This window comes from Silurus meridionalis, chromosome 28, assembly GCF_014805685.1.
Source record: "Silurus meridionalis isolate SWU-2019-XX chromosome 28, ASM1480568v1, whole genome shotgun sequence".
Taxonomy (NCBI): domain Eukaryota; kingdom Metazoa; phylum Chordata; class Actinopteri; order Siluriformes; family Siluridae; genus Silurus; species Silurus meridionalis.
In genome coordinates this window covers 10221335-10249184 of record NC_060911.1, presented here as the reverse complement: position 1 = coordinate 10249184, position 27850 = coordinate 10221335, and the positions used below count along the sequence as shown (strand labels likewise).

Here is a 27850-nt window from a genome sequence, read left to right as displayed (position 1 = left end):
TTGAGGCGTGAGCTCGAGGCTGCTCTGTGCTTCCTGAGCGGAATGAAATCCACCATGGCTGAAGTACAGGAGAGGATTTCAGCATTTCCTACGCAGGAGAATTTCTAACACCCGAGAACTTGTCTACTCGAGCTGCTGGGCTTCGACTGAAGAGAGAATAAAACGCTCACCTGGGCTTTTTTTATTTTTGTATTGATATACCTGAGAACAGGTGAGTTGTGTAACCTGTGTTTGAGCTGCTGCCGTCGTCACTGTCAGTCGTTGTTGTGTTTTGGGTCTTATACAAATAAACATTTATTAAGATACACTTCTATAAGTGTTTAGTTAAACCCTTTTTTGTATGATAAATCTTTTTTTAATTATTTTAACTTTTTTTTTGCTCTTGCGATAAACACCTGAGCAGGTATTCAGCTTTCAGGTGTCTTTACTGATATTTTCCATTCAGGAAAATAATCTCTACGGTATGTGAGCCTGCAGGGAGTTCACATTTACACCAGGAAAACCCTCTCAAAAGCTCAACATCAAAGTTCATCTTTTCCATCCTCAACCTGATAAAATCTGATCTAATACCAGTCTGATCAAAGCCAGATCTGAGACTGACGCTTAGGAATGAAAAGCTTGCAGATGAGCTTTTATAGGAGAAGAATCAAATCAATTAATGACAGCATGATCTGATACCTAAAGTGTTTTATTCCTTTTACACATATTTTTACTAATAAATTTTTTATTCGATAAACAATTACATATTTACCTCATATGCAAGACAAGGGAATAACGTACAGAACATCCTGACTGTTACAGAGCACTGGTACTGGAGACTCCTTCCATAAGTGTGGAATAAACGTCTCTGTACACGTTTTTGGTGTAGAAACCATGAGCCGATTTGAGAATTTGTTTTTCAGATCCATAATGAGATATCTATGAAGTGATATTATTACATCTCAGATTTTGGTTCATTTTTTATATAACATACTCCATATTGTGGAATTGTTTTTTTTCTGTTTGTGGTGTCGTTTATTCTGATCACGGCTCAGAAGACGTCGCATCAATATTTTACGCTGAGGTCATTTTTTATTTACAATTCTGCAGTGGGTGTGTTTGAGGTTGCATAATTAACAAGGTGTTTTCTTGCACACACACACACACACACACACACACACACACACACACACAAAAACAGCAGAATTGAAATCCAGATTTCTGTACACTTTTCTGGCAACGAGCTTCAGTACCTTTATGCTTGCAGTGTATGTAAACACATTTCTGACAAACTTTTGAACTCTGAACGATGGAGTTTCTATCATGTTAATCTGCTTTGCTTTTTTTGTCAAACTTGGAAAATATGTCCTTTCCTTCTTCTTTTCTTAAATCTTTCCGGTACATCTGTGCAGTGTATTGAGTCATCGATCCAGCAGACTTACCCCTGCATCACCCCCATCTGTCTTGCCCTTTATCTGTCTGTCCATCCATCCATCTATCCAATCTCTCCATCCATCTATCCTCCCACCCATTCATTCATTCATTCTTTTATTGTCTAACCATTTATCTAGGACATCAAATCCATCCATTTGTCTATCTATCCGTTCGTCCGTCCGTCCATCCATCCATCCATCCTTTTGTTGTCTAACCATCCATTCAGAACATCAAATCAATGCATCCATGTATCCATCCATTTATTGTCTAACCATCCATTCAGAACATCACATCCATCCATCCATCCATCCATCCATCCATCTGCTTTTAATTATACATTTTTCCAACCATCTACAATTAAAATCCTCCATACATCCTTTCATCCATTAAAATTTTGATGGCTCCTTCCTTCTGTCTGCCATATTCACTTCCTCTGCTGTATGCAGTATGAAGTTTTGTGAAGCTCTATCGCATTTTGTAGTGGTGTGTGTGTGTGTGTGTGTGTGTGTGTGTGTGTGTGTGTGTGTGTGTGTGTGTGTGTCAGAGAAAGCGGCGGGTGATGATATTATGTGATTGGTGTCTCGTTTTTCAAAAACAAATCTCAGTCACTGGAAATGCTCTGTGGAAATGTCAGGTATCACCCCTCATTCACCTTCCGCTGTCTTTAAATGCCACGATGCATTATGGGTGTTCTGTACTTACTAGGCTACATTGTGTAAACTCTGGTTTGTAAGCAGTTGTGACTCTCTGTTCAAAGCAGATACAGTGTGTTTAAACTTTAGAAAAGTATAAAATTACAGCCTGGAGTGATGTAGTGTTAAACTGGTGCATTGCTGTTAGAAACTAGCATTAGATTATCATACACCTTGATTTGGAACACAGCCAGTAAGACATTCAGAAAGAAAGAAAGGACTAAGAGTGTCTTGAAGTAATAAGAAGTAAAAGTAATGAGTTTAATCCTACTGTAAATTTAGGGAGTAGGGTGGAGTTCCTGATGCACAATGTGTCTTCTGTTCCTTTTTGTACACACACACACACACACACACACACACACACACACGCTTATCTGTGCCTTTGGGTAGAAAGAGCACTTGTTTGATCGTTGTCAGGGCACGTCTACCCATCTACACCCTTCAAAAGTTAGACGCTGTTATCAGGAATTTAAAGAATGTTTAATTTACCCTTCAGTTGTCTAGTGCAGTGGTGTGATGGTTTGGAACACAGCAAGAGACATTTAAAAAGGACAATTATCAGGAAAGAGCAGGTGTGCTTTCAAGCATTTTCATGGGCTCTGTCTAAAATGGCAAACTATTTCTAAGTAGTGAAACTGTTTAGTGCACTAGTATTTTGTGTTGGGATTTAGCCATTCATTACAAAGGACAGGTTAGTTGTTGTTGCTTGCTAAACACTGAGCTGTCACCACTACATAGTATATATATATATATACTAAACACTACAGTAGCATAGATCAGGACACAGCCATTAAAGGTAACTTTTCTGTCATGTTGAATCATTGTTCTATTGTTAGCATGGTGATTTGGGACACAGCCACACAGTTCTAGACACCAGGGATAGTGTGGGATTTTGACACACCCTTCAGTGCACAACTAGTGTATTGGTTTGGAACACCACCATTGCTTAGTCTCTTACAGCGCAGGTGGTTCTGTGCACAATCACTATCCTCAGTGTGTGTGCACACGTGAGTACGTGTGTGTGGTCTTTGGTTGTTGTTATCTCCAAGGTTATGGTTGCCATGTCAACAATACTGTGTAAATTCAACCTATCAGGTATCAGTTTCTGATTTCCTGGATATGTAAATGAGACTGAGACTTTGCATAAGTGTGTGTGTGTCAGGTTGTGTGAGGCGACTAATTTTAGCCTTGTTTCTCCCGTACCATTCTGTAGCTTCTCTAACAATTACTAACAGACAATAATATAATAACGAACACCATTACTCCAAATTCTTGCTGACACGTGTAATAATTTGAAGCTTCTGCTCATGAAGTGTACGTGGACTGCAGAATGTGCTCAATAACTTACTTATAAGCTAGTGTAACACAGGGGGAGACGAACTGGAAGTTTGGTTCCCCCCAGAAGGGTAATAGGGTTTTTGTTCCTCTCAGATCACATCATAAACACAAGACAGATGTTCAAATGCATCTTAGCTGTCCCACTCAAAGACCATGTTTCCTTGTTTAACTTTCTTTAGAGGCATTCCAATATCACTTTCTCTTCACTAAAACTTACTTGTACTTGAGTATAAAGTAGCCATTACCGTAACGTGATCTTAATATTAGGGCTGTCAATCGAATAAATTATTTAATCGGGATTAATCACGAGCATCTCACGATTAATCACAATTTAATCGCACATTTTTATATGTTCTAAATGTACCTTAAATGAATACTTTTATTTTTTAATACTCAAATCAACATGAGCATGGACGAATATTTTAACTGATTAAATGTAAATGTACAGTTTGTTGAATTTTTTGTGAAACCAAACTTGCATAAAGCATGAAGACAAAATATTCTTGTAAATGTTTTAAAGTAATTATGGTGTTAAATTACGTAAATCACAAGGAAACCAAACCGAACCTTTTGGTTTGTTTCCACACGGATGGTTAATGAGGCGATACCAGACAAACTGTACCTTTTCTAACTTTCATACAGATTACATAATCAGATATTTGTATTTGATTTGAATATTTAAAAATAGACATTCTGAACTTTCTATTTATATATTTATGTCTGTGAGGCAAATATTCACTGAGATTCAGGTTGTTTTATTTGTGTGTCTGTGACGAGCGATGGCAGAGTGGGCCAGCCCCTGTCTGTTTGCTGTTTTTTGTTTCGGCGTTATGAAGGGAGAAATGCCACAAAACGGGCTGGCGCGTTTGTCGACCCCAAAAGGTTAATTGTGTGCATCATGGCGGATTTCGGTGTTTGATTTGAGACTTTGTGCATACTGATTAAAAATAATTTTTCAGTAGTATTTATTTTTTATATCTGAGTAAAGAAAGGACGTTTCGAATAAAGGTGTTGCGCTGAAGGTTTTAATTTCGCCTCTTTTATATGGATTTTTGATAAAAGTGGTTAAACAAAAATGTACGCTGCATTAATTGCGCGTTAATAAAACCAGTGCCGAATTTAGCATTTTGACAGCCCTAATTAATATATTAATCTTCTTCTTCTTCTTCTTCTTTCGGCTTCTCCCATTAGGGGTCGCCACAGCAGATCATCCATCTCCATAACCCCTCTGTCCTCTACATCTGCCTCTGTACCTAATTAATATATTAATACAAAACGAATTTCAAATTTAGTGATATAATGAATTTATCCAGTCTGAACATCTCTCATGTAGAACACAAGCAGAGAAAAGATAATGACGATTGGGAATGTCTCTGTTCTTAGTCATGATTACATCACTGACTCCCTGTCTCATCCACGTTACCCCCATACTTCCTGTTGCCTTCTGCCTGTTCATTATTATCTTCGTAATCTAGTCTACGTCTGTGGTGTGTGGTGCCAGGAAATGATACACCAGTGGTGGATTAAAATAGCTGCGCATTGAAAGGAAATCGCTTGATTGGTTGAAAACGTTGCGCAGTGAGAAGAAAAAATATTGATCATATCACCAAATAGATTAAAACTAAATGAACTAGTTTGTTTTAAAAATGTAAGAAGTAGAAATACAGATATTTGTGTAAAAATGTAATGAGTAAAAGAAAAAAGTTAACAGTGAAGTAAAGTATTGATACCAGAAAAATCTTTTATTTGTACTTCGTTACTTCCCACCTCTGACAAACATCATGCACAAGTTGGTTAATGGTTTTGACATTTTCGGTGGTTGAGCTCGTTCAACGATGAGTAAAAGACAGGAGGTGGAGCTGGAGGTAGCAGAGCTAAAGATGTTGAGGTTTTTCGTTGGCAGTGACAAAGATGGACAGGATTAGAAATAAGTTTATTAGAGGGACAGCCCATGTACACAAATACAAAAACAAGGCATTATACAAAAATAAGTCATTTGTATCGTGATGCATCATTTTTAACACTAATTGCCAAATGTATTTAGTTACCTATCCAAATAATAAAAATCAGTTGTTCCAATCACTTCTATGGTTATAGGTGTATCAAATCAAGCACCTGGGCATGCAGACCACTTCTACAAGCATTTGTGAAAGAATGGATCGCTCTCAGGTGCTCAGTGAATTTCAGCATGGTACCGTGATGCCACCTGTGCAATAAGTCCAGTTGTAAAAATTCCTCACTACTAAATATTCAACTTTTAGTGGTATTATAACAAAGTGGAAGCGACTGGGAACGACAGCTACTTACCCACGAAGTGTTAGACCACGTAAACTCACAGAGCGGGTCAGTGGATGCTGAGACACAGTGCACTGAGGTCACCAACTTTCTGCTGAGTCAAAAGCTACAGACCTTCAAACTTCATGTGGCCTACAGATTAGCTCAAGGATAGTGCGTAGAGAGCTTCATGGAATGGGTTTCCATGGTCGAGCAGCTGCATAAAAGCCTTACATCAGCAAGTGCAATGCAAATCATCGGATGCAGTGGTGTAAAGCACGCCACCACTGGACTCTAGAGCAGTGGAGACGTGTTTTCTGGAGTGATGAATCACGTTTCACTGTCTGGCAATCTGATGGACGAGTCTGGGTTTGGCGGTTGCCAGGAGAACGGTACTTGTCTGACTGCAATGTGCCAAGTGTAAAGTTTGGTGGAGGGGATCATGATGTGGGGTTGTTTTTCTGGAGTTGGACTCGGCCCCCAGTGAAAGAAACTCTTGGTGCTTCAGCATACCAAGACATTTTGGACAATTTCATGCTTCTAACTTTGTGGGAACAGTTTGGGGATGTCCCGTTCCTGTTCCAAATTGACTGCACCAGTGCACAAAGCAAGGACCATAAACACATGAATGATCCTGTTTGGTGTGGTGTAATTGGCCTGCACAGAGTCCTGACCAAAACCTTGGCTAACTGTAGTCATAAGATACATACAGCATCTATATCCTTATAACATATGTATTTTAAATGAGCCTTTTACCTCGCAACATCGTATATCTGCAATAAATGGACATTCGGTGCATCCCAGATGAGGACGGTTTCCCTCTTGAGTCTGGTTCCTCTCAAGGTTTCTTCCTTCTGCCATCTCAGGGAGTTTTTTATTGCCACAGTGGCCACCGGCTTGCTCATCAGGGACAAACTTGTACTTATAGAGAACATATTAATTTTTTATCACCACATTATCCGTGTAAAGCTGCTTTGAGACAATTTTCATTGTTAAAAGAGCTATAAAAATGAATTGAATTGAATTTTAAGCTGCACTGCAGATGCCCCCTTACTGAACTCAGCGCAGGACCTATTCAGTACAATCACAGAAAACCTTTAAGACATCACCTGAATTAAAGGCCATAATCTTTATTCTTATAGCAACTTGTAGCATCAGAAAAGATTTACATTTAATACTTTGTGACTCCTACCCTATATATATATATATATATATATATATATATATATATATATATATATATATATATATATATATATATATATATATATATACACACTATATTGCCAAAAGTATTGGGTCACCTTACCTGCTGTATGTGGTTCTTTTCCAAACTGTTACCACAAAGCTGGAGGCACTTAATTGCATAGGTCTTTAGATGCGGTGTAATACAATTTTCTGTTCACTTGACCTTGGAAAACCAAACCTGTTCCCGCATGGCAATGCCCCTGTGCACATTGAGAGCTCCTTGAAGATCTGGTTTAAATGCATTGGAGAGTAAGATCGTGAGTGGCCTGTTATAGAGCTCTGATCTCATCCCTATTAAACACCTTTGGGATGAATGTGAACTCTGACTGCACCTCAGGCCTCCTCACCTACACCAGTACCTGCCTTTCTGCCTTTCGTAACACTCTTGTGGCTGATGAACACACATATCCATAAGCACACTCCAAAATCTAGTGGAACATCTTCCCAGAAGAGTGGAGGGAATTATAACAGCAAATTGGGACTAAATGTGGAATGCAATGCTCAAACGATTGCATACCGTACTTATGACCAGGTGACCCAATACTTTTGGTGTGTGTGTGTGTGTGTGTGTGTGTGTGTGTGTGTGTGTGTGTGTGTGTGTGTGTATATATATATATATATATATATATATATATATATATATATATATATATATATATATATATATATTTTATTTTGTACTTTTTTTTTTATAAATGCTGTTTAAGTTTGGTAAAGTATATTGTGTGTGTGTGTGTGTGTGTGTGTGTATGCCAGTAATAAATTGAAGAACTTTTTAAAGATTAATGGCTTACACTTTACAGCAGATGTTAAAATAATATTTGTAGAAACAGGTTTAACAGGTGTGTGTGTGGTTAAAATGTAGTGGTGCTGTAGGTGACTGTGTAAACAACACACCCTGGTTCGGTGCATAAGGACAAACCCAAACCGGCTTATCTCTCTGAGAAACAGGTTCTTCTGATACCCCAACACACACACACACACACACACACACACACACACACACACACACACACACACACACACACACAGTTATTAGCAATACTCTGGATCAGAACATTTCGAAGCGTATTCGTTTTTTAAAGGGGAAAAAGACGAATATAAATGTCAGCAAGGCGTCAGAAAATAAAAAAATAGCATCATTCAATGTGTATGATTAATTATAATGATGATAAGAAAAATTATCCTTTACACATTAATAATAGTGTTTAAATAACTAAATATACCACAATATTGTTGAAGATAATTGATAATTATGTAGCTCTTTAAAATGACAGCTTTTCTTTCAGCCGTTGATTGGTCTTTTGATATAAGTTGTCTCATGTTTCTTCACTTTATATCAAAAAAAGGTTAAGAGGTTGGGAGTAATATTAGGGAGTGAGAGTGACTGTGTGTGTGTGTGTGTGTGTGTGTGTGTGTGTGTGTGTGGAGATTGAGACGAAGAGATAAAAGAGGGCAATTTGATCCGACCTGTTTGTATTGTGTTGTATTTGAATCATGAGAAGATTCACCGGACAGAGACAAAGTGGTGTGTCTGTGTCTTTGTGTCAGTACAGAGCAGAGTGTGGAGTGTGTGAAGCTGTACACATTCGCTTGGTGCAGGAAGATGATCGGATCTGCAGTGTAAAGAGTGATCTAGTCTGATTGGTGTTTATATTTTGTGCTTGTGGACTTTTCTCCTGTTTCTGTTCTGATTATATCAGGGAAGCACTAAATGAGTGCTTAAAATAAAATGCACACACTCCCAAGTCCAGTAATTCTGCTGAGTGGGTCTGGGTGGGCCTTGTTCTCACAAAAAATACACCATTTAATTCAATTCATTTTTATTTGTATAGTGCTTTTAACAATGAACATTGTCTCAAAGCAGCTTTACACAGATAATGTGGTGATTAAACGTAAATATGTTCTTTGTAAGTATGTTTGTCCCTGATGAGCAACTGTGGCAAGGAAAAACTCCCCGAGATGGCATAAGGAAAAAACCTTGAGAGGAACCAGACTCAAGAGGGAACCCATCCTCATCTGGGTTGCACCAAATGTCCATTTGTCCACACCTCATACACTACGCACAGCTGATTTTTTTCTAATCTCTGTTTTTACCACTTTCTAGTGTGTTGAATGGAGTTTGTGACTAGGGGGTGTAGGGTCAGTGTGTAAGGCAGTTGTGGGCCATGCATTTGGTACTTTTGCCTTCAGTAAGGATGTACCTGACTTAATTCACCTCTTAATACCACTAATATTACATCGCAATTAAAGAAACCATCAATACAATACAAAAACGCAATATAACCTCTACACTACAACCACAACTGTGCCATTTACATCTGGAGCAGTTCAGAGTCAATATTTGTCTAATAAAATGACAAAAACATGTAAAAATATAAATAAAATCCAACCCTCTCACCAGAGATGCAGACTCATAATTTGCACCGCTCCTCAGAGGCTGTAAGTCAGTGGTACCTAAAAAACCCAGTGGTATTCACTGGTCTGAAAGTGGTAAACAAACCTTTTCCCGGGCTGAGACAAGCTAGCTAGCTTCGGGGTTGGCCGACCTCCTCACGATGTCTCGTTTTTTTTGGAAAATGGATTTTTAAGAATGTCAGAGACCAAAGATCTTTTCCTCCGAAGACATAAAAAAGTCTAACTCGGATGTATTAATGTGTGCATCATGCTACAGATGTGTTTTGCCAGTCGAACTTGGCTGTAACAGTTTCCTCTCTGACCAACCAATCTGAAGACGGAAAAATGCTGACACTATTCTGTGAGCCAGAATATCCTGTATTCTGTCAGATCCATTGCTAATATTCTCTAAGGTAAAAAAAAGGCCAGCAGTACTGAATTTGAAGGCCCTGGGCAGATTAGATTAACATGGCAGCACATAGAGACTGAAATCTGATTGGACAAAAAATCTAACATCCACATATTGGAAGCAGTGCAGCCAAGAGAAACACTACAAAAAAGAGAATAAACTGTTGGGAATAAATGAATACAATTTCATTGAACAAATATTAGAATTTAGGTTGTAAATGTAGGTCAGTGCTCCTGATAGTGTTTAGGCTAGCAGAGAAGGCTTTGCTGGCCCTGACCGCCCACCACTGGTGTAAGGGTTTAGGATTAGTGTAGAGGGGATGGGGTTAGTGTGTAGGAAAGAGTTAGTGTGTGGCATGGGGTTAGTGTGTTGGATTGAGTTACTATGTAGGAAATACTTTGTGTGTAAGACACAGTTAGTGTGTTGGATGGGGTTTGTGTGTAGGGGTTTAGGATTTATATATAAGGGATGGGGTTAGTGTGTTGGATGGCGTTAGTGTATGGGATGGTGTTAGTGTGTAGAGCATAGGTCGCCAACTGACGGACTCCGGTCCAAATCCAGCCCTTAAGATATGTCCAGCCGGACCGCAAAGCCTTTTCACATAATTAAATATACATATGCCAAATGCTATTTTCTAATAAAATCGCATTTACATCAGACGCATCAAAGTCAGCTCAGTAGAGCCGATTGGGTCCTACGGCGCAACAGGTCGCTACTACGGTTACGATGTTCACTGATGCTATGATCAGACGTGCAGTTGTGCGTGCAATGAAGACAGAAGAGAGCGGTGCGCAAACAGATTAAACTTTTAGTGAGTAAAAAAAGGCAATTTACAAACATTAAAACATTAAACAGCATAATAAAACTCAACATAGACACTTTAAAGAAACCTCACCCTCAGTAGTCCGAGGTAAGGGCTCGGAAAAATAAATGAGCTCTAAACCCAGTAAGTGCGATCTACATGGGTTCTTTCTGATCTCTCTCATCCGGCTTTGCTAAAATATACAGCTGTGTATCATCAGCATAGCAATGGAAGCGAATACCATGTTTATGTATAATTTCACCCAGAGGCAGCATAGATAAAGAGAAAAGCAGTGGGCCTAAGACAGATCCATGCGGTTCACCAAACTTTACCAGAGACAGGGTGGAGAACTTGCGATTTAAATCATCAAACAGTCAAATAAGCCCTAAGCCAGTAGAGAGCTGTTCCCTTTATTCCATCTCTAGTCTAGCAAGCAGTATAGTATGATCAATGGTTTCAAAAACTCCACTAAGGTCGAGCAAAACAAGTAAAGAGACAAAACCCTGATCAGAGGCCAACAACAGGTCATTTACCACCTTAACTACCGCCGTCTCTGTGCTATGATGAGGCCGAAATCCTGACTGATATATTTAAAAAAAAGTTATTCATAAGTAGATGTGAGCATAACTGCTGTGCTACAGCCTTTTCTAAAATCATGGAGATAAAGGGGATGTTTGATATTGGCCTGTAGTTGGACAGTGTCAAGGTCAGGTTTCTTAATTAGGGGATTGATAACTTCCAGTTTGAATGATTTAGTTACATAACCAGTGCTGATTGAAGTGTTTATTAATTTTAAAACAGGTTTAATTACTTCTGGAATTATCTGTTTGAAGAAACTTGTAGGCGAGGGATCGTTAGTATGTAGGATAGTGTTAGTGTGTGGGATAGGTTTTAATGTAAGGGGTGTTTGTGGCAGTGTTTAGTTAGTTTAAGGGGTAAGATTTTGGGGGTGGGTTTAGTGTGTGGTAGGGATGATGTATTTGGAGTTAGTATCTCGAGTGGGGTTAGTGCACGGAGCATTAATAGCTTGTGCAGAAAGGTCACAGTAAGGGGCGAAGTTAGTGAATGGGGCTTGCACATGTTGGCTTGCACATTTTTTGTGCTTATGACTATATGACCACACTCCTAAACACACACACAAACGCACACAACTGCATTCAGACTCCTCCTCCTGTTCTTGCTTTACCCGCATGTCTCCTCTGTAAACATAGTGACTGTCTTACTCACACCTCGCTTTCAACCGGTCACTTCCAACGGGTCACTTCCTTCTAGGCTGTTTCACAACCACCCACATGTACTCTGTTTCTCACTCTCTGTTTCACACGCACACACACATTCACGCACATATTTTTTAGAAAAGCTGCTCTCTTTTTCTCATTTCTCACTAAAACCCTTTATTAATCTTACAAATTTTGTTCCTTCTGAACCATTGCAATCTGAAGCTCTGCCGGTTCATTGCACGATGCAGAGACTTGGATGCTTCTGATTAGATTAGATTAGACATTTGAACGTTAATTGCTTATGCTAAAAACGATGTGTCTGCAATCATCCGAATCGTGTTCAACACTCGGAGAGATGTGAACGAACACATAGCCGAGTGCGTTTTGTCACCTCCGTGAGGAATTCTCACGAGTTTGCTGTGAAATCCGATCGCTGTGTGTTTTCTATTCTCAGCTGGAGTGTGAGTGCATTGTGTGATCGAGTTTGGCGGATTGCTTGTGTTTTGCAGAGTCAGCGTTTTTTCAATTCCCCCAATCCCCCTCGCTCCTTCCACAGACATTCCTGTCATAGCTTTAAGGAGGCCAAGGGTAGGTAGAAAAAGGCTAATACACTTCTTAGGGAGACTGGTGTATTGTTTCCGCTGCTCAGGGAGAAAACCAACACGCAAGTGTGAGGTTGTGAAGTAATAAGAGAGTTGTTGACCTGAGTAATGTGACAATACACCAAAGATCCCAGGGGCTTGCTGTCTAATGAGGTAAAGGCTGTTCATGTGACCAGAGTGAATTTCAATCTGCATGTGCTTGCAAGTAGTTTTACTGCATTTAGTTGCAGATTAAAAAAAAAAAGCTCTTGACAACTGTGGAAATTGCTGCATACAGATTACTAGGGTTGTATGCTGGTTTTGGACATGGCCTTTGGATTGAGGTGCTGATTTGAGTTTGTGTTATCAGTTCATTCTTCTGGTGGTTCAGGTTTAATTATACTCATAGAGAAGGGTACGGTCCTTAGTGGCCACTTCATTCACTTCACTTCATTTTCTCGTGATCTTGACACAAGAAAATTGTTTCCTCGTGATCAGTATTTAATTTATTTTTGCATTCGGCATGACAGAATGTTCTAGATGCAGCGTCACATGGATGATTGTATTCGTTTTTACTTTGACCAGGCACTCACTCACACTGAAATAGCTCTGTGTTGGTCACCGATTTACAACTTTACACATTAGTGTCCGACATTGGAGAAGGAGGCTGTCAGGTGTGCAGCTTTATCATCAAAGATAATATAGCGACCCTAATTTACAGGCTTTAGACCAACCTTTAGATACAGTATGAAATGTAATGCATTATCAGGCAAGTGGTGTACATACTCAGTTCACTTAAAAATGTGATGCACAGCAGCAGGACAGCGAATACTTGGACTCGAATCTGTACAGTGTTTAGTTATTCTGAACGTATGTTATTTAATGAGATTTGAGTTATATAATGTGTATGAGTAGCCTTTGATTCATTTCATGGAGCCACAATGCAAAACAAACACAACTAGGTGTCTTTTTTTGTTTTATGGACTGCTCGTAGATCGATACGGATGATATAACATAACATGTTTTCAAAAAAAAGTTTGGGCAAAAGTTCAGATTTTGAATAGCAAGTGATTTTGTGTCAGAAGAGTGCTTTGTAAATCGATTCTATAATAAATGCTTATGTAAATGATTGTCATTGCTGTAAATAAATAAATACATGAAGGAATGTCTGCTCTCTTTCGTTTTTTATTTCACTTTAGGTCTGTCAGCAACTTTATGATCTACTCTTGACCGGAATGCAGTGAGGGTGGTGACCCTTTTTTTTCTCACACTGGGAATAACCCACACTGAGATGTCACAGTAATGGCATCTGCGGTGGCCAATAGGAGTCCGGGAAACCAGTCGTTGGTCCTGAATGGAGTCGACCCTGAAACGTGCATGATCGTGTTCAAAAACCACTGGGCCCAGGTGATTTCAAACATAGACTTTACAGAACATGTTTGCTGAACAGCAAAAGTGATTGGAAACATTATATTACTATAATGGAAATATAATATTATATATAAAAAAATGTTTCTTCGTGTTCCTAAGGTGGTTAAGATCCTGGAGAAACATGACCCCTTACGCAGCAGTGGAGGTCTCAGTCTCGGGGTCGGAATCCACACTTTTCGAGGTCACGGTCTCCGTCATGGGGCAATCCCAGTGGACGAGGCGAGCGCCGTACAAAACTACGTAGAGCACATGCTCTTTCTTCTGATGGAGGAGCAGAGCGGAGTGAGCGGGGCAATGGGCCCCATACTGGAGTTTGTCATTATGGAGAACGTGATGGAACGCCTGTTCGTGTGGAGCCTGAGGCAAGATTTCACCGAGCAATCAAAGCTTGAGCAGCTCAAGATGTACGAGATGCTGATTGGTCAGGCCAAGCAGCCGCTGCTGCATCACAAGCCGATTCTAAAGCCGTTGATGATGCTGCTGTCGTCCTGCTCGGGAACAGCAACGGGTCAAACAGGTAAATTCATCACTAATCATTTTACCTTTTATTGGTTACTCCTTTCTGTTAAAAATTCACGCTTCCGTTTGTTCTCATTTCTCCCCCTTTTGATTTGTCGTTCTGTCTTTTGTTGTCTTTGCGCTTTGATCTTTCTGCTATTCATTCCAGTGAATTTGTTTTTTTTTTGTCATTCTGTCTCCTTTGTTCTGTTCATCTTTCAGTCTTTCCTTACTGTTTTTTTTTTATGCTGTCATTGTTGTTAATTTTGTTGTTGTTTTTAATACAATTACAAGTCATACAAGACACAAGTAATTACATAATTATGCCAACTTACAGCTCAGCAATTCTCAAATGTAATTGGTCAGAAGGTGTGCATTATTACCATAATATGATCACGATTATATTAATTTACTTGTTGTAATATGTTATTGTTTCTATAGTAACTGCTGGTTCACAGAGTTTGAATTCATTTCAGTGGGAGATATGGGGCAGAGAAAGGTGTTGTCTTGCAGTTATTTAATGTTGAAAGCCTTGTTTTGTTTTCTGTCTCAGGAGCAAGCGTTCCGACTTCCTCCGCAGTGGAGCGTGAACTTGTTCTTCTCCTCCATCAGCTTTGCTGCATTGTGTCCAGTGATCCCTCCATCCTGGAGCTGTTCTTCCACTCCAGCGAGGATCAGGGAGCCGCTAACTTCCTGCTCTTTTCCCTGCTTGTTCCCTTCATCCACAGGGATGGGACGATGGGGCAGCAGGCTCGAGATGCCCTGCTCCTAATCATGACCCTGAGCAATGACAACCAACGTGTGGCTACACACATCGCACACAACACCTTCTTCTGTCCGGTATTTTATAATTTAACTCTCACCTTCGTCTGTCTGGTATCTCTTCATTTAACTCTTACCTTCTTCTGTCCGGTATCTCTTCATTTAACTCTCACCTTCTTCTGTCTGGTATCTTATCATTTAACTCTTACCTTCTTCTGTCCGGTATCTCTTCATTTAACTCTCACCTTCTTCTGTCCGGTATCTCTTCATTTAACTCTCACCTTCTTCTGTCCGGTATCTTATCATTTAACTCTCACCTTCTTCTGTCCGATATCTCTTCACTTAACTCATCGTCTTCTGTCTGGTATCTCTTCATTAACCTCTCACCTTCTTCTGTCTGGTATCTCTTCACTTAACTCTCACCTTCTTCTGTCTGATATCTCTTTATTTAACTCTCACCTTTTTCCAATTGATGTCTATTTATTTAACTCATCACCTTCTTCACCCTATCTCTTCATTAAACCCATCACCTTCTTCACTGTGACATCTATTTATTTAACCCTTCACTTACTTCATTTACTACAACACATTTTTCTTTTATTTCTTCATTTATCCCGTCAGATTTTTTTGTCCAGTATCTCTTTATTTCCCACAGCACCTTTTGGTATCTCTAACTCTTTACCACAATTCCTTCTTCAGTTTAGTATTTCTTTATTTTCCTCATCAGATTCTTCTGCCTGGTATCTGCCACTTCACCACAACACTTTGATCTGTCCAGTTTCTCTGACTTCACCATCCATTCCAGTATCACTTTATTAACCGCTTCTTCTTACCAATAAATACTTATTTACACTTTCTTCTGTTTGGTTTCTTGTATTATGCTGAATTGCAGTCTTCTGTCCGGTATCTCTCATTTACTTTCTTCCTATACGTTTTTGTTTCCCTTTAATTCATTTTTTTTTCTTTCTTTGTGTGTGTAGGTGTTAGCCACAGGTCTAAGTGGTCTGTACTCATCTCTGCCCACTAAGCTGGAGGTGTCCAGTGAAGACTGGCACTGCATACAGAAAGATGAATGGCAGCAGGAGCCTGCTCTTGTTCACTTCTTAAACTCACTGGAGTTCTGTAATGCCGTCATGCAGGTGAGAGCAACAAGGTCAAAGTTAATATAGGGTGGTGCAGGGACACGGGAAATTTTGGAACGAGGAGTTGGTCACCCTGGGGTGTCAGCAATTGTTTGAAACCAGGGCCAGCTTGTTTAGAACCCCTTGCCTTTAGTTTTAACAGAGCAGTGGAGTAGTAATTTTTATTTGCGCATTCTTTTAAAAGGTTTTACAGCGAATGCTTGTTGTGCACCTCTCCACTGTTTATTATAACCAGTGGCATGGGGTTCTAAATGAGGTTTCCCAGGTTCCAAACTAATGCTGAAACCCCAGGGATGCCAACTCAAAGTGTGTGTGTTTGCATGTGTGTGTGTGTGTGTATGTATGTATGTATGTATGTATATATATATATATATATATATATATATATATATATATATATATATATATATATATATATATATATATATATATATATATATAATTTATTTTAAAAATGTTATTTTTGTCTCCTGTAGGTGGCTCATCCATCAATCAGAGATCAGCTGGTTGGCTACATCTTCAATGGTTTTCTGGTTCCTGTTTTAGGACCCGCACTGCATAAAGTAAGTGTTTTTTTTAACATGTTGAAGTCTTTTCTGAAATGTATGTCAGTGTGACAAATCTGAGATCTATGATTACCTGCATACACAAAGCAGTAATAATTCTGTATATCTGAGTTAAAGAACATGACCTAATTTCTAAAGGTCCCAGGGCTAAATCTGTATGTGTGTGTGTCTATGTAGCAGACCCTAGAGGAAGTCATGACCACTACGGCTTATCTGGACCTGTTCCTAAGGGCTGTCAATGAACCTGCACTGTTGCACACCTTTCTTAGCTTTATCCTCCTCCATCGTCATGACAAAGTGCACATCCTGGACACACTTGTCAGTCGTATCAACACGCCCTTCCAGGTACTCACATGCAATTACTCGTGTTAAGACAGAAACAAAATGTACAAAACCTACTGACTAATAAAATTTCTTACATTTAAAAAATATATATTTTACTGCTTGAGTACTTAAAAAAAGAATAATTTGCCTAGTCTACTTCTTGCTTAAGGCTTATTGCATTTTTCCTCCTTTTTTCCAAAATGTAAATGTACAATATTAATCAGCTATAATGATTGACACACTCAAATACTATACCAAAAGTAGTTTTTTACTTTCCACTCCTGTTAATTACACGCTGTCTACTCCCACAATGTATTACAACATGCCCATAATTACAGAGTGTGTAGGTATTGAGGATTAAAAGTAAAGCAATACTTGAACCAGGGTTTTTCCCTTTGTTTCAGATTAAGCCAGCTGGCAAGTTGATTCATATCCGCTTTCCCTGTATAGCTAAAGCATTAAATCTACTAATTAAATAGTAAAAATGTTCAGTAGTATGTTCAGTGCACTATATGGTCAAAAGTATTGGGACAGGTAAATTTTCCAGCCATATGTGCTTCTTTCCCAAACTGTTACCACAAAGCTGGAGATACACAATTGTACAGGGTGTTTTTCTTTTTGATGTGGTGGCATTTTCCATTCACTTGAACTATGAGACCCAATCCTGGTCCAGCATGACAAAGCACAAATTTAGCTTCAAGAAGATATGATTTACATGGTTTTGGACTGGAAGATCTTAAGTGGCTTGTTATAGAGCTCTGACCTCAACCCTATTGAACACCTTTGGGATGAATTAGAACACTGACTGCACCCCAGACCACCTCACCTCACCTACATCAGTACCTGCCTTCAACACCGTTGTGCCTGAATGAGCACAAATCTCCATAAGCACACTCCAAAGTCTAGCGGTTATTAAAAGACTGAGGATGATTAAACAGCAAATTAGCTGAATGTAGAATGGGATGATCATAAAGCACATACAAAGATTTTGCCTGGGCATTGGCTGTCCACAAACTTTTGTCCATATAGTGAATGTGTAAATCATATTCATGCAACATAAATAAATATGAAAATATTGTATTTTTAATTGCGGATGTTTTTCACTGGCTCATAATGTCTTGGTTTAACACACTGAACTCCTGATACAATTAGAGATTTATAACATAATGTACACAGGAACCTTTATCGTATTATTACTGTACATTATTTTATTTACTACAGTAGAGATAAGATTCTGTTGGTCTTCAATTTGAAAGGGCGTCAGTGCTCTGTAATTAGGTAATCATTAAGCTAGATTGATTATCTGGATGTGTGTGTGTGTGTCTGCGGCGCTCAGTATGCTCCTGTGTAATCAGTTTTCCTGTGTTGCAGTTGGGCACCGTGTCTCTCTCCCTCTTCCGCACTCTGATTGGTCTGTACTGTGAGGACGTCATGCTTCAGCTCATACTCAAGTGAGTACTTCATTTGAGATGTTTTTTATTTTATTTTCGTACACTTTTCACAGTTTAAGGCACAGGACTTATGTAGCAATTTGAGTGTACAACCAGAGCGGGCTGATAAAGGTTTTCATCCATCTAATAATACAACAATCAAACTAATGTTGTGTATGTGCTCTGTGTAGTGAATGGTGGGATTTTTAACACATCCGAATCGAGAGTGTAGAGTGTAATTTGGGATATGGCCAGAATCGACTGATATTAGCATTTATGTGGCCTCTAATGTGAATAGAGTGTTCATCCGGAGTGGACCGAAATTAGTTTTTATGTGGCTTATGTAGTGAATCTGATGTGATTTGGGACTTAGGACTATCGTATATCTGCAATAAATGGACATTCGGTGCAACCCAGATGAGGATGGGCTCCCTCTTCAGTCTGGTTCCTCTCAAGGTTTCTTCCTTATGCCATCTCGGGGAGTTTTTCCTCGCCACAGTCGCCACCGGCTCGCTCATCAGGGACAAACTTTTGTCACCACATTATCTGTGTAAAGCTGCTTTGAGACAATGTTCATTGTTAAAAGCGCTATACAAATAAAAATAAATTGAATTGAATGTTCACAGCAGACCAATTATGGTGAGATGTTTTTGTTTGTGTGGCCTATGTAGTTAGTATTGTGTGTGATTTGGGACAGGAACATACTGGATGTTGAGACACTTGTGATCTGTTTGCTATGCTTTTATTGTAGTGTACAATTTAAATCGAGATGAAGTCCATATCGTAGCAGAAGTCCAAAGCAAATCTTGCAAGAGATGAAGATAAAGAGAACGGACATGAAACTTTGTTTCAAAGTCCAAAAGTCTCTGCGCCCTCCATTGAAAAGTAAAGACAGTGATCAGTGTGTGAATGTGACACAGTGGCAGGATCTTTAATGTGTGTGTGTTTGATCGTGGCAGGTATCTGATCCCGTGCAATCACATGATGCCGAGTCAGCGGCGTGTCCTGAACGAGAGAGATTTCTATTCCATTTCTGCGGCAAAATTTCTCGCCTTCACTCCATCTTGCTGCTCTCCAGACCTCGTCGCTCCACCAATCCGTCAGCTCGACTCCATTACATGGTCTAAGGTCACAGATGGAGAACATTCAGGTACCACAGGTAATGGAGGTTTTCCACAATATTTTTATGTAATTATGTATGTAATTTTTCAAATTTCTTGCTAAACACTAGAACACACTAAAATCCATTTTAACTTTTATTTTGAATAATAAGACAGCATGATGGCGGTTTATTTTCCTAACAGCATGGTACTAAATACAATAAAACCTTGTTAATCACTTACCAGTGTTCAAAACATCACATATATTATACATCTTTATCAGGAAGTATGGGTCACCTGAATGTATTCTCTTAAGAACTTGTGGTTTATTGTTCCTTCATTACACAAATAGATGTATAATAAATCCTTTTCGGCTCGGGAATTGTTTCCGATGTGAAACCATGTTTACTAAAACCTGGCTCTATTATAATTATATCAGCATCGTCATTTGTTTTTTCCTCAACCTGTGATCATGTGCAAGAGAACGAGGCCTCTGTGACACACACAATCCTTCTCCTGGGTCTTTTCCCCCCAGATCACATGATGGTGATTAGACCGACTGGACAGAACTGATTAGGGTCTGATTTTGTCCTGAAATTTTTAACACAAAGCCGGAAAAGGGGATAAAAATATAGGAAAGTGTTGTGGGAGACTGTTAGAAGACAATTAGGTGCTTATTTAAAAATGAAAAGAAACAAAGAGATTCTTAGTGAGAAGATTAACCAGAATCTAAAAAAACCTAAATGGGTTACAAGGAAGTGGAATAAAAGTCATTTTTGTTTATTTTATTAAGAAAGAAAGAAAGAAAGAAAGGAAGAAAGTAAGGTGCTTTAAATTCTTTCTTCACATATCCCAGTGATGTTTGGAAGCTGGGGTCAGAGCACAGGATCAGCCATGATACAGTGCCCTCGAGCACAAAGGGTTAAGGGCCTTGCTCAAGGGCCCGAACAGCGGTAGCTTGGTAATATTGGGGCTTGCGATCATCTGTATTGATTTGAAGTAGGGGTTTAAAATCTTTTGCACTCTTTTTTTTTTTTATAATGTTTTTATTTTATGATTGAAGAATAGCATCAGAATATTATACTGGCCTGCTGTTGCTTATTGCGATTTTAAGGTTGACATTTTACTGATAGCTTGCTTGGATCATACTTGCCGATAACCAATTTTTTTTTTTTAATGGACAAACATTACACTCAATGTAACATAGTATTAAACTTTATTACAACAACAACAACAAAAACAGTACTTAATCATGAAAATGTGATTTAACTTTAGAGGCCGCTCTCATAATGACCCAAAGCTGAAAAACGAGCGGTATGGATTTTTGCTGATAGCCGATAGTTCCAGCAATTAACTATCGTGCCGATTAATTGGCAAAACTGATGAATCGGACGACCTCTGTTAAAAATTAATTTTTGTCCCAGTTTACCCAGAATGCAATTTGCAATTTATTTTTTTTTCATAATGGTTCGAATATCTGCAAATGTTTGTAATGTATTGCAGCGTAATTATTATAATAATAATAATAAGCAGCAGCAATCTTTTTGTACAATATGATATTACAGTTATTTAAAATAATTTTCATATGATTACGTGTCCTGTTACAGAACCGGAGGCGTGCATCTCGGAGCACGATGATTCCGGTCACTCGTGTGTGATCGGCTCAGAGATTCACCTGGACCTCAGTTACCTGCATTACCTATACGACGCGCGTAACGGCATCAGCAGCTGCATGCGTGCATGTCGGGTCTGGTCCGCCCCCTACGACGGCGTGAACCCGCCTCCTGAGGACAAATCTCGCCCTCGTGTGATGTCACAGGCGCTTACTGAAGTCGCTACCTCATCGGGTGTCGAGCTAGAGTGGGACGACAGTTATGATGCTGGTTCTGCACGAGCGCAGCAGGAGGCGGAGGAAGAAGAAAGCGCCGTTGCTGTTGTTAGCGTCCCGAACGACCCGCCACAACACATTCAGGAGCTCCAAAAGACGGCAACTCTGCTCGTCAACGGCTCCTACGTGGAAGAGTCGGAATTTCAGGATGACGTCATGGTGTATGATCTGGTGGCGCAGAAGAACTCCAACGAGTTCTCTAATAGAAAGCAAATTATCCGCAATGAGACAGAAATTTCAGATGAAAAATCAGACAATAAAAAAACGGACACAGAGAAACAAAATTGCGTCCAGACTGAAGCAGATCATAAGTCACATGACCTTCACACAGACCAATACGAGGACCTGGCGACACAGTATGAGGATCTGATCCGCACCCTGGTAGTCGAAGTGAAAAGCCCAACAAGGATGCAGCAAGAGTTGAGGAATTCCATCATGGAGGAGGAGGACGACGTGGACTTCAGCTTGTTTTTACCTGAGACACCAGACACAGAGAAATCCCCCTCACCATTTAGGACTAAACGTCACAGCGTGAGCATGAGTCACGCCATACCTTTTACAGGTGAGACAGTGGCTACGTCTCATCTCTGAGTGCAAAATTCCAAACACGTATTAATAGTGCACTTATTATATGCAGTGCATCTCATTCAATACATCTAATAAGAGTATGTATATCATGTGATTTGAGACACAAAAATGCATCTAGATGTGCATTGTTACTTCCGTCTTTATTAGGACGGAAGTAACAATGCACATCTAGATGCATTTTTAGCCAAATCTAGACTCTAGGCTGTTTTTTCAAACCTTTAATTTGACACTTTTTTTTTTTTTTTTACATTGCAAATTTATATTGCACCTGTGAGTGCCATCTGATTGGTCAGAGATTCGATAGTGTGTACTGTCATGGAAACTTCCGAATGGTTCTCATCACTGCGGGTGCATTTTTGATTTGGGAAACAAAAATGGCTGTAGTTGTTACCTACCAATTAGCTTGCACTTATTTTAGAGTCATTTAATAAATAGTAATACTCATCGTATAAGGTTAAACACACTTTATAAGGCTAATAACATTTTCTATTAGTGTAAAAAAAATGTTCTTTTTGTTTTGTTTGTTTGTTTCATGTTCTCGCCCCCCCCCCATGACCCTGTCACCGGTTCACCTTTTTTCCTTCCTATGATCACTTTTTATAGATACTGACCACTGCAGACCAGAAACTTCCCACAAGAGCTGCAGTTTTGAAAATGTTCTGACCCAATCATGTAGCCATCATAATTTGGCTCTTGTCAAACTTAAATCTTTATGCTTCCCATTTTTCCGGCTTCTAACACGACAACTTTGGAGACATATTGTTCACTTGCTGTCTAATAATATCCCTCCCACAAACAGGTGCCATGCTGAAGAGAAAGTGTTATATACTTTACCAGTCATGATGTTATAATGTCATATTCATTCAGGTTATTCCTGATCGCTATATATAACGTCTGTGAATTAAAGCCAAAATAAGTGATGAAACAGAGTGTGTGTGAAAGTGTTCTAAAAGCTAAATTTTTACTCCATTTATTTCACTGTGTTAAATGCCTGTGCAGGCCACAATGAAATGTATTAATTTACCATGAATGTAGCAGATTACCAAGATAATAAATACTAAGACATGTTTGGTTTTTGACATTTGTGTGTATGCTTGTTTCAGGCCCGTTTGTGAGTGTGCTGCTCTCTCGACTTGAGAACATGCTGGAAAACTCTCTGCACGTAAATCTGCTATTAACGGGAATCATCGCTCAGCTCGCCACTTATCCACAGCCACTGCTGCGCTCCTTCCTGTTAAACACCAACATGGTGTTTCAGCCCAGTGTTCGCTCGCTGTACCAGGTACCACACCTTTACATACCTTTACAGCAACAGAAACTCTAAACACCATGAACTGCAAACCAACACTGCAAACTGTTTGTCTTTGACTTTCTGTAAATTTAAGTACTGTCCTTCCTTCCTTCCTTCCTTCCTTCCTTCCTTCCTTCCTTCCTTCCTTCCTTCCTTCCCTTTTCTTTTCCTGTCTGTCTTTCTTTCTTTCTTTCTTTCTTTCTTTCTTTCTTTCTTTCTTTCTTTCTTTCTTTCTTTCTTTCTTTCTTTCTTCCTTTCTTTCCTGTGTTTCTGTCCTTCCTATCCTCTTTCTTTCCTATCTTTTTTTTTCTGTCTCTCTTTTCGCCTTTATTCTGTGTATATATACTTTAATTTTTTTGTTTAATATTTTCCTCTTTTTTTTTGGCATGTAAGACGTATAACGTTCCCATTTTATTACTTTTTTTTTTATTTTTTTATGCTTTACTTTACAGCAATGGACCAATCAGCAGCCTAATTTTGGTCAAGGGTGAACACACACAATCATAATGGAACATCTAGTGGATTAAAAGCAAAAGACTTAAAATTGGCTTAATATATATATATATATATATATATATATATATATATATATATATATATATATATATATATATATATATATATATATACACTTTTGAAAATAAGAAAAGGAAACACTTAATCATTACAGTATAAAACCAAGTCAGTTTTGTCAGTTAGGAATAATTAGTGATTATCAATAAGTTTCACCTGCTTTGGTGCAAATGAAGGTGACAACAGGTGCACTGGAGAGGAAACAGCAAGACAACCCCTAAAAAGAGAATGGGCTCTCTCCTTATACTGACTGATTTGTCTCTAGTTTTCGTTTTATTTGGCTGCTTGTCAGTACTTGAGGTAAAAGACAGTCCCTGCAACCCAGTCTGGTTGAACAGGTAAACCGCCTCCCCCAAGCCATTCATATGTATCGTCACGAGGAGGTTTGGTGTGTCTCCCGTCACACTTTCATTAGCACTGAGCAGAGACGGGGCTTTACATGTCGAGAGCTGAACAGGTCCGTAAAAGGGAAAGCACCAGGATGGTATCTGCTCCTTTGTGCAAGGAGGAATTCTGCCAGAGCCCTAAAAAACTACCCCCCAGCATGCTACTGGTGTGCAGGTTTCTAACTCACAGGCCACTGTTTTTAGTATTTGCCACAAAATGTCCACCATTCACACCCTGTTCTTTTTTACGGATGAGAGCGAGTTTACACTGAGCACTTTTGACAGACCTGAAATAGTGTGGAGATGCTGTAGTGAACATTCTGCTGCCTTATAGATTACCCAGCATTGCATGACCAGTTTGTGAAGGTCTGTGGAGGAATATTATCCTTGAAAGGTCACGCAGGCATTCATGTGCTATCTGGTTGTACTCTTATTGCTGTTGAAATCCTCAGAGCCTCTGTCACACCTTACAATGGTGCATTGGGTTCTGGGTTGTGGCCAGAGTGTGCAGGCAGTGTCTGTTGATATGGTCGATAATTTTGGTTTCCATTGACTACTGACACACCATTTTCAGTTTAATCATATATATATATATATATATATATATATATATATATATATATATATATATATATATATATATAAACATGTCTATAAACATGATGTTAATATAAAAAAAATGATGATGTTAACATAATATTAATAAAGATTATTTTTGGAGTTTTGGAGACAAGGTGAGGAAGGTGAGATTGAGATGGTTTGGACATGTGCAGAGGAGGGACATGGGGTATATCAGTAGGAGAATGCTGAGGATTCACCAGGAAGGAGGAAAAGAGGAAAACCAAGGAGGAGTTTTATGGATGTGGTGAGGGAAGACAGGTAGTTGGTGTGAAAGAGGCAGATGTAGAGGAGGGGTATGGAGACAGATGATCCACTGTGGCGACCCCTAATAAGAGAAGCCGAGAGAAGAAAAAGAAGAAGAGGCATGTCGGTGTGCATGTTAGCACAGTCTGAAAAAGCTTCTCCACAGAGACTCTTTGAACAACCTGGAACACGTTGTTTTCGTCTCGTCGAGCTACAGTGATGCAAATTTCACACCGAGCTTCATCCAGCTCATCCATAATGTAACAAAGAGCAGCTTGTAAACATGTAAATCCAATAATGCTGCTGCTGCTTAATCTCTTTCTCACAAACACAAAAATAAACCACACCCACAAGTTAAAGTTGGAGCAGACCAAACAATAGCACCATTATTTTGTTGGATTTAATATGAAACACAGCCGGAGGTTAAAGTTCGCACTGATTAAAGTTTGGGATTTGGATTATGGCGCTCTGAACCTTGTCTGTGTATCACAGTCTCAGAGCAAAGTAGATGAACCCAGATCTCCTGAAGGAACATGTATGAAGCTGAATGTGATGGAGGATGCAGTTTTTATTTACACTTTTACACATTCTTCACAATGTTTAGATTTAAATCATTTTTATGTACATATTTACACGTTTGTATTTTACAATTTTTTTTATTTATTATTATTATTATTATTATTATTATTATTTTATTCTTCCTTTCTTCCTTTCCTTCTTCTCTCCTGCTCTTCCCCCTTTCTTTACTTTTCTTTTCTTTTAATTAACCACACTGTGCCTCACTGTTTATCTTGTCGCATTATTTTTGTTTGTTTTGTTTTGGTTCGTCTCTGCAGGTCTTAGCCTCGGTGAAGAATCAGATCGAGCAGGTGGCAGCGAGGCAAAAGGATTTCTCTGACCTTCTCCTGGCAGCACAGCAGTGTCTTCTGGCCAGAGAGAGTTCACGCGCAGTGCAAGGTTCATCTCTCTACTTTCCTTTACAAAAAGGAAGACTTCACGCTTTTCTTCGTTTTCCATTTTTTAATAATTATAAATAAAAAATAATTATAATAAATGATATTTTGATTGTATTGTTTAAAGATAACACTGATGATGTAACTGATAAATGACTTCTCTTAATGTTAGACTCGCAGCATCCTGAAAAGAACGTGAAGAACCGATTTGTCCAACCCAAGACTGTGGTCCCTTTGAACAGGACAGAGGTTTATGCCACCGTCGTCTTTACAGAGTTCCTTAAAGAACTGGCTGCCATCACGCAGGAGCACTCCATCCTCTCCTACATCCCCATGGAGGAGTAGAGCAAAATGTCCAAAACACTCATATGACATATGAAGCAGATGTCTCCTAATCCCAGCTCTCATTGATGGAGTAGAGTTCACGGTTTCTTCACTTGGTTTGATGATGATGAGTACATTTTATGCCTCATCTCATATTGAGGGAATAGAGCTAGGTTTTTACTTCTGCCACCTCAACATGTCTCTATTTAAAAAAATGCCTAACAATGAAAACCTCGAAAAAGAAATATTCAATAAAAAAAACTTCACGTCTGAGAACCACGGATAAATACATAAGTCCTCCAAAGTCATCAACTGATGTGTATCCCATGATTGGTTTCATTTTTTAACTGACCACAAAGATCTTCATCTTCTTTTACATCTCAAAGACCGATCGAGGACTGGAGCTGCTTTTACTCATTATCTTTGAATAATTTTTCCCGACTTTGCTAGAAGATTTAGCCACTGTACAGATTTATTTCCTTGTTGAGAAGCAAAGTTGGAGGTGCTTTCTCCATCCGCCCGCCATCTTGCCATGCTCAACTCTGCTTGATGCAGTACTGCAACTCATAAATACATCTCTAGGGGACTTCACAAACTCTCAAGAGGAATTTGATGCCTATTAAATCATTTCCCGTCTTCCATGGAGGGAGTAGAGCTCCATTATTTTTAAACTTATTATTTCATCACAGCTTTTTTAATGATTGGTGTTAGAAGATGGATATACCTCTTACTAATTATAGATTGATGTCCTCAGTCATCTCTATGCCCTTTTATAGCTTCAAAATGTTTAACCGTTTTTATATTTCCACTTAGTGGTGGGCAGAATTGTTCTGTTTTTCTGTGATCTTTTGTGTACTAATTCTGGCACTACACTACAAGATCACCAGGATATAAAGATGACTGCACTACAAAACTGAAACAATAAGAAGATTCATACTGATGCCTGTGAACGCTCACTTTAAAAATCGCATCTACAATCTGAATGTCCTTCAGCCAATCAGGTGGTCAGGTTTGAGTCTCTAATATCTGTGCCTTAATGTATAAGAACAGCAAAGAATATGGATGCTAGTTTTATTTTTTAGAATTGAATACACAATAGTGTAATGTAGTTATTATAACAGTCATATAACAGTCGTCAGTGGGCGAGGGTATTTAAACATTTTTGTAGATATATTATTGTATTTTTTTTTGTGCATATAACTGTAATTTCTATAATATTCCTAATCGAATCTTAAAAAAGGGCTCCATTTTTAATAATACAAAAGATTATTTAGTGAAGGTTATTTAAATAAAAGTTCATTTGGAAGGTAAAACAGTGCAATCCAGTGTAAAAAATAAATAAGAGGTCAAAATGTA

The 27850-nt window shown here is 38.9% G+C and overlaps 1 protein-coding gene across 1 annotated transcript; it reads left to right on the top strand.

Annotated features, from left to right (window-relative positions):
- On the top strand, positions 1 to 27850 carry fhip1aa (FHF complex subunit HOOK interacting protein 1Aa). Its single transcript, XM_046843350.1, has 13 exons — positions 1 to 211; positions 13574 to 13781; positions 13905 to 14322; positions 14857 to 15143; positions 16046 to 16204; positions 16684 to 16770; positions 16951 to 17118; positions 18469 to 18548; positions 19487 to 19686; positions 21235 to 22077; positions 23207 to 23385; positions 26054 to 26174; positions 26343 to 27850. The coding sequence occupies exons 2-13, from the start codon at positions 13677 to 13679 to the stop codon at positions 26513 to 26515; spliced, it is 2820 nt and encodes a 939-aa protein (XP_046699306.1). The 5' UTR covers positions 1 to 211; positions 13574 to 13676; the 3' UTR covers positions 26516 to 27850.

What these genes read in the sequence shown, in the direction of transcription:
- fhip1aa (XM_046843350.1), top strand. Translation starts at nt 13,677, where the DNA reads ATGGCATCTGCGGTGGCCAATAGGAGTCCGGGAAACCAGTCGTTGGTC. An exon ending in AACAGCAACGGGTCAAACAG is followed by an intron (nt 14,323 to 14,856) that starts GTAAATTCATCA and finishes TTTCTGTCTCAG; the next exon opens with GAGCAAGCGTTCCGACTTCC. An exon ending in AGAACATTCAGGTACCACAG is followed by an intron (nt 19,687 to 21,234) that starts GTAATGGAGGTT and finishes GTCCTGTTACAG; the next exon opens with AACCGGAGGCGTGCATCTCG.